The 8,257-nt window shown below is 39.0% G+C and overlaps 1 protein-coding gene across 1 annotated transcript; it reads left to right on the top strand.

Annotated features, from left to right (window-relative positions):
• Positions 1 to 7,330: 7,330 nt before the first annotated feature.
• On the top strand, positions 7,331 to 8,068 carry LOC106308631. Its single transcript, XM_013745769.1, has 2 exons — positions 7,331 to 7,759; positions 7,865 to 8,068. Exons 1-2 carry the CDS (start codon positions 7,331 to 7,333, stop codon positions 8,066 to 8,068), a joined length of 633 nt encoding a protein of 210 aa, XP_013601223.1.
• The last annotated feature ends 189 nt before the right edge of the window (positions 8,069 to 8,257 follow it).

The raw sequence follows: 8,257 nt of genomic DNA on the forward strand, positions 1-8,257 counted from the left end.
TTTTTTTTTTTTTTTTTTTTTTTTGACGTCGAACAACCATTCTATTATTCAAACTTGAGGTGGTCTGGGTAACCAGACCGGAATAGAACAACCAATGAAAAGTAGCTCCTTACGAAAGGTCCTAGCAGTCTTAGCTAAAAAATCAGAAAACTGGTTGCGCACTCATGGCACATGGGTGATTTTGAAGTTTGGGAAGCAAATCCGCAGCGTCTCTATCTTCTCCAATTCTATCGCGAATCTTGGCCACTCATGGGGTTCCTTTATCATTGCAATCAGCTCCTTGCAGTCTGTTCCAAAGCTCTGGCATGGCGAGTGTTGAATCATATTTTCCATCGCCCATCACAGTGCTTCTACCTCCGAATGTAATGATGATTCACATCGAGTGATATTCCGTGTTCCCATAAGATATATGTTCTCCCCACTATCCATCCAGACTCATCCACATCCACTAAAGCGATCATAAGCTGTCCAAGATCCATCTAACAGACAAATATTACCCAAGCTTAAGACTTGGCTTTCCTCATTATTGTTGGCCTGTACTACTGGTGGTATCATCTCGTTTGCATTAAACCAGATTTGACATTCACTTTCTGCGTATCGCACTAGTTCCAAGGGGTCTCTGTCTATTCCCCTGAAAAGTTTATCATTACGAGCCTTCCATATATACCATATTATCCAGGGATAAGGATCTCTGTCTTGGTCTGGTTCTAAGATTTCATTCTTCCTTCAGAAAAGATAGTCCATGTTCGTGTAGACGCTTGCCACTGGAAATATACCTGGGCTTGTAGGAGTTGCTGATAAGGACCATACTTTGAGAGCTGGAGGGCATTCAAATATTGCATGAGTTACAGATTCTTCTATTTCTCCACACCTTGGGCAATAATTATCGCACCTCATATTCCGCCTTACTAGATTCCTCGTTACTGCCACCTGGCCCGTTATCAATTGCCATATAAGATGGCACATCTTCCTTGGCGCTTTCAACGTCCAAGCAAAGGCTTGAAGTTTACTGATACTTGGTTCCAATATTTCCTTTTCCTCTTCTGGCTTCAACAGATTTTGAGCAACCCAGTATCCAGATTTAACTGTGTATTGGCCATTCCTTGTGTAGTTCCAGCAGAAAGTATCACGGCGATGAGTAGAGCTTATGACCATACTACGTATGAGTGGTATGTCATCAGGGTGGACATAATCCTCTAGTAGCCCTACGTCCCATTCCTTCGATTCCTGATTAATGAGGTCACTAACTCTCATATTCGGATGCATCACAGGTGCTACAGGTGTAGCTGGTCTAGCAGGTATCGCGGATCCTCCCACACATTGACTTCATAACCAGAATGAATCTTCTGTCTGATCCCCAGAAGCAAAAGTTTCCTTGCTGCGTAAATGCTTGTCCAGACATATGATGGACTACTTGCAGAGATTGCTCCTAATGGCGAGGTCATTCTATAATATCTGCCCCTCATGACTCGGACAACCAGTGAATCAGAGTATTGAACCAATCTCCATAATTGATTTGTCAATAGTGCTAGATTAAACTCATGGATTAAACGGAAGCCAATCCCGCCCTCTTTTTTTGGTAGACAAACTTTTTCCTATTTCGCCCAGTGTATTCCTCTTTTTGGTAGATTCGAACTCCACCAAAATTGTGCAATGACACTAGCGAAGTTTTCACAAATCTCAAATGGGAGCAGAAACGTCGACATAACGTATGTCGAAAGAGCGAGTAAAATGGATTTTATCTTTTCTGTTTGATGCGAGTAAAATGGATTTTATCTTTTCTGTTTGATGGCAATACTTTCCTCTTTTTTATAAAAATCCAGAATAACACAAAATCCAAAGATAATTATTTATATTTTTCTCTTTTTCCTAACTTTTTTCTCAGTTATTCGACATTACTCTACTTATATCACTCTCACATTTCACAAGTTAGACCCATAGTTTTAAAATTGAAAAACATGTCGGGACCAAACAGCTTTAGAAGCTGCGACCCATACCGAATAAGTAATCAATTCCCCCATACAGAATGGAGTATATAAAAAGCAGTAAACGACAAAACTACCTTTTTGCTAACTGCGTCATCGCTTGTGTCATTAATCCTTTCAATCTTATCTAGAATAGATGAAACTTGAAAAATATATATGCTTATGCATTTCTTTCCTTTGGAGAGAGACAATTCTCCAACCTCTCTCTACAAAAGATTTTTGGAAATGATATCGGGCCGGCGGTGTTGGTTCTATGTTTCACCGTCGGTCGGGAAATGGTTTCCCTTCCGATGTTATGTTTTGGTTCTTCTGGCTCCGGGACGGAAAGGCTTCTACAGCTTTGCTGCCTCCGGCTTATGACTCTGGGGTGTGGAGGCCTTAAGCCTTGCGCCGCCGGATCTCTAGGATTTCGAAATAGAGCTTCAGTTGTTTTCCCAGCCTCTCGATCTCTATCTCCGACGTCTCTTCTAGGTGGAGATGAATCGATTGTAGGCGGTTTAAGATTCCTTGTAGTTTTCGTAGATCCGTAAATGTTTTCTAAGAGGCTCAAGATGTGGCGATGGTTGTTCATGGTGGAACGGCTTGTTTCCGGTTCGTATGAGGGGTGAAGAGGTTTCATCATCAAGTTGTTATCGGATTCTCTCTGGTGAAAAGCTTCAGTTTCCTCCGGCGCCGAACCTCTTGGCGGTGAAGACGTGACGGCCGTTGGATACGTGTTCCTCGTTGTCTGAGGAATCAACACCTGTCCACTTATGCATTAAACGCGTTGCGTGAGGGTAAATGGTGTGTCTTACCGTGTTGTTTTAGTTTGGGTTTGTGTGGTTTGTTGTTGGGCCTTGGATTTGTTACCCTTTCGTTGGGCCCTAGGTTTGTGTTTTTGGGTCCATGGATATCCTGTTTGGATCTTTTCTGTTTGGGTTTGGTCTTTTATTAAATAATAAAAATGGATGGAAAAAAAAAAAGATGAAACTTGAAACTAACAGAATCCCCCCATACCTCATGGAGTATATAAAAGCAGTAAACGACAAAACTACCTTTTTGCTAACTGCGTCATCGCTTGTGTCATTAATCCTTTGAATCTTAGAATAGATGAAACTTGAAACTAACAGCGAAGCTTTGCATGATTTCATAACACACGTGATTGCATGATTCATGTAACCGATAGAACTCTAATAGCTCCAAATTAAAGCGGCGCAGTGAAACAAACAATGCAGAGCTAGCGAAGAGAATGGAACAACACATTATGTATAATGGGAAGTGCCAAACGAAACGATGGGAATAAATAAACATATAAATCAGAACTAGCGAGATGGTTCAGAGTCGAGATAATTTAATTGTTTGGTCAACAACAGTGGCGGAGCCCGAATGTTTTCGTACAGGTGTCGGTTATAAACCTATATATATACATATAATTATTTATAAATGGCTAAAATAACTACAAAAAGTATTTTGTAAGTTTGAGTTCTTAGAGCACCCGCAATGGTGTTACTCAAAGAAGAGTCCTTAGAAAAAGTGTATTTTGATTTTTTAAGTATTATTATTTTATTTTTTTCAGATAAAAAAAATATATCAACCAATCGCGGGTCGCCACATGTCGTGGGGACCCGCAAATAGTGCAAGGATTCACTAAAAAAGAGTCCTTATTTAAGAATTTTAAGGATTAAATCATTAGCTTTTAGTAGGATCTACTGATTATTTAATTATTTTTTCTCTAAAGATTCCCGCTTAAGGATTCCCATTGCGGATGCTCTTACCGAGTTTGAGTTCTTACCGGGGTCCTGGTCAACAATACTCTTTTTTTTTTGGAAGTTTGAGTTCTTACCGAGTTTAGTTCTTTTAGTTATAATATTTATTTGGCACAGTTCAAAAACTAATTCATTTAACTCGTATTATAAACATAAGCTAATTTAAGAAATAAGCTAAACTGAGTTACTTTATGTATATGTTGTTCAGCAAATTAGTACGTTTGGAAGTTGGAACCAATATACCCCTTTTTTTACAACAACCAGTAGACCTTATATATATAGGCATGTAGCATACTATAATAACTTCCTCAGTTTATTTCTTAGCATCAAATAGATACAAATATGCATGATAATATATGTTCTTGAACCAGAAAAGTATTATGTATTATAATATTGTGCCAAATATTCAATAGTGACTTAAGCTAATACTGAAAACTTCCTCGTTTTCACGATTCAATGTGTATGGCAGATTACTATATTGATATCTATATATACATGGCGTCAGTGGCGGAGGGCTTGTTGTGAACTTGTGAAGAGGGTCATATGCTCTATGTGGAATTTTATAAAAAGAAAATTTTAGTTACATTTTGAAGATTGTATAGGGCGTGTTGTCAACTTGTGAGGAGACTCATATGGTCTCTGTGGAATTTTTCTTTTTTCTTTGGACAAATCTATGTGGAATTTTATAAAGAAAATTTTAGTTACATTTTGAAGATAGTATGTCACTCCATCTCTCATCCACGCACGACTCACACGGCCCAATACGTAACCATTTGTTTATTAATTAATATTAAAAATATTTTTTTTCAACTATTTTTTGCGTTAAATTAAAATAAGAAAAGTAGCAAAAAGTGGTTCTCAGCCCATTTTAATACAAAATTAACTAAGAAACCCATTAGAACATAATACTTTTAGACCAAATCCATTAGTAAGAATTTTTAATGGGCTCTTATGAATAAATTAGTAGTTAATTAGATGATTTGAGAAGTTAAAAACTTAAGTTAAGAACTCCTATGGAGTTTTTAAATTTTGTTTTTTGTTTTTTCTTTTTAAGTTGAATGATTTAAAATAAAAGTATATATAAAAATTTTAATAAAAATGACATAAAACCATATTAAAAATATAAATACAAATCGTAAACGAGACCGCAAAGATACATCAAACCACTTTTGTCCCATGTTTTCTTACTGTTTTTATGTTTTTTTTTTTTTTTGTAACTGTACTGTTTTTATGTTTTCTTACTGTTTTCCACCTGCGATAAAAACAAAGACCGCAAAGATACATCAGACCACGACAGACCAAAACAACACGAGAAACACAAAACATCAACTGATCACACGAGTAAGCAAACTACAAACTACAAACCAAGACAACAACAAAGGCAAGACACCAACAAGACGGACCAAAAGCTAAGATTGACAAGCGAGCTAAGAGAAGATGAGATTGACAAAAGATATCCTTAAACAGCTATGAAACTACTCAGCCTCTCATTTTGTGTTGCAGACAAATGATTCCAAACACACAACCATGTCTTTATCACTTTAACTACACGAACCATCATCTGATACCATTCTCTACAACTTATGTTCCTTCACCAAACTAACTTAAACTACAAAAAGGATCAAACTTTATTAACATGAATCATCAAACTACAAAAAAAGGTTCAAACTTTGCTCCGAAAACATCATCAAATCCATACCAATCTGGTAATCTCGTGCTTGACTAAATCAACAATAAGACTCAAGTTGTGGTCTAAATCTTCCACAAACCCTCGCATATCAATGATGATCTTCTGACATCCAAAACCCACTTCCTGATTCTTCTCTAATAACTCATATGCAGTGTTGTAAACTTCCTTCCTCGCTTTTTTCTTCTCTTTCCAAACAGTGACATTACTAACAGGCTTCTTCCTTCGTGAATCCTCCTCAGAGATCGAAACCTTTCGGCGTACTCCTCCTTGCTCTACTTTGGCTTCTCCTCGGATAAAATCTCATTACCCATCATGATCAACCCACCAAACTAGTTCCTAAACCACATCAAACCTCTCAACCTTGCCGTCGTTGAGATTGATCCCAACCATGGCCTCTCCTAGCCCACCGCTCACCTCCACTAGCATCTCACGAAGACACCGTCTCATCCACCTCTCAACCTTTTCACTCGATTAGGGAAACCATCTCGTCTGAAGATATCGGATCCAACGAAAACACCGTCGCATCCAAGCTGCATCAAGAGAGCCGCATCTGCCGGAGTAGCGACTCCACCGGCGGCGAACTGAACCACGGGAAGACGGCTCCAACGACTCCACCGTCGCATCCAAGCTGTTTGGGTCTTCCCTTCTCTCTCCAAAGGACGATTGAAATTTTCTCTCATGGCTCTTTGGAAACATCGACGAAGAGAAACCATTTTTTTTTTGTTTAAAAAGAATTACCCAATACGAAATAGACACGTATGGGACTCTTACCAATTCCTAAATTGCTTTGTTATTCGACGAAGAGAAACCATTTTTTTTTTGTTTAAGAGCATCTGCATTGGCGGATCATGAGGGGTTTATGGGCTCGGAATCTTAGCACCTTTCGTATTTTTAAAATTTTACTCCGCCTAAGGAGCACTACATCATGCTTCAATGCGCGGCTGATGCGCAATACGGGATTCCGACGAGGTGTATGTGTGGTTCGAGGATCATTAACGAGGTTCGTGGGAAGGAGGAGTACGACAGCCTTCCTGGGAAGCGCTTTTTCACGTGCAAGAACTACGAGGTAAACGATTCTGAGTTGTGTATCCCCTTTCAGTTTGTATAAGTTATTTGCTTATGGATAATTCTGATATCTATTTGTTATGTTGTAACCAAGGATGATGGGTTGCATTTTCGTCATCTTTGGGTGTTTGGTGTCCAGGAGGAGATCGAGAGTCTGACAAAACGTGTGAAGGAGTCCGAGGAGGTGATTCTTTTGATGGCAAAACTCAATAAACAGATTGAAACACTGGAGGTGAGTATGCTCCTATTTTTAGATAATACAGTAGTTGTGTCCTTTTACGTTGATGATAATTCTGACATTTGTGAGTGTTTTCTTTTTTTCCAGGAACAGGTTCACGACCTCAATGTCAAAGTTCGTGTCCCACAGAAGGTCTGCTTCAACTAAAAACAGAAGGTACGCCTCAATCTCATGAAAGCTATTTGAGTGATTGTTTTATGTGTGTTGGTTGGTTTATTTTAGTTGAAAAAACAGCAGTAGAATTTAAATTTAAATTGAAAAACTGAACTAGAAGTTAAAAAACGGCACTAGAATTTAATAGGTAATTTTCAATCTCATGAAAACTGTTTATATATATGATCCGGTTTGAACTTAGACTGAACTAGAAGTTTATCGACAACTAGAAGTACAATGATTTGATGTGTAATGAATGCATAGCTTTGGTGGTTGGTTGCTGTGATTTCGTTGCTTTGATGTCTTTGCTGTGATGTAGTAGCTGTGAAGTAGTAGATTCATTAATTCTTACATTAACTATAATGAATGTTTGGTAGTTAGATTTAGTTTAATTGTTCTCTGCTAAAAGTAGTTTAAAACCATAGGACCTCCTCTAGAGAAAACACAAACGAAAATGGATCCTCTCTACGCTAACTCTACCGGGTTTGTCCACTCTCCCGGTTTTGTTAACCTCTCATCTTCACAGAACACTCAAACAATAGACGTAGAGTCTTCTCAGTTCCCTAGCTTTAGTAGTCAGAGCTCTGTAGGTCCTACGCCATTGGAAAGGCGGAAGTGGACGGCAAAAGAAGACTTGGTGCTGATCAGTGCTTGGTTGAACACCATCAAGGATCCGATTGTCGGTAATGAGCAGAAGGCAGGGGCGTTTTGGAAGAGAATAGAGGTCTACGTTAACGCCAGCCCTCAGCTCAATGGCTGTCCTCCTAGAGAGTCTAGTCAGTGTAAGCAGAGGTGGGGGAGAGTGAACGACTCGGTGGGGAAGTTTGTAGGATCCTTTGAGGCCGCTTTGAAGAACCAAGCTAGTGGCCAAAACGAGAATGATGTAATGAAGGTTGCGCATGAAATCTTCACTAATGACCATGGGGCATTGTTCCGTCTAGAACATTGTTGAAGGGAACTCAGGTTCGATTAAAAATGGAGATCACAGTACCTGTCCAAAGATGGTGCAAAGGACAAAGGCAAGGAATCTGCGGACAAGAGGAAGGATCAAGCGGAGGTGGTGGTCGAGGATGATGAGGTGCGGCCTCCTGGTGTTAAGGCTAGCAAAGCAGCGAAACGGAGGAAGCACGGGAATGAAGCAGCTTTTGATCAAATAAACGACATCCTCCAAGCCAGAAGACACACTATCTGATATTGAAGTCTCTCTTAAGAACAAACTCATATCTGAAATGCTTTGATTTGGTCAGTGGCTTGAACTTGTTTATTCATTTGTTCTGTGGCTTTAACTTGTTTTATTTGCTTGAACTTGATTGTGGCTTAAACTTGATTGTGGCTAACTTGATTGTGGCTTGAACTTGTTTATTCATTTGTTCTGTGGCTT

Source organism: Brassica oleracea, chromosome C8 (genome assembly GCF_000695525.1).
Source record: "Brassica oleracea var. oleracea cultivar TO1000 chromosome C8, BOL, whole genome shotgun sequence".
Taxonomy (NCBI): Eukaryota; Viridiplantae; Streptophyta; class Magnoliopsida; order Brassicales; family Brassicaceae; genus Brassica; species Brassica oleracea.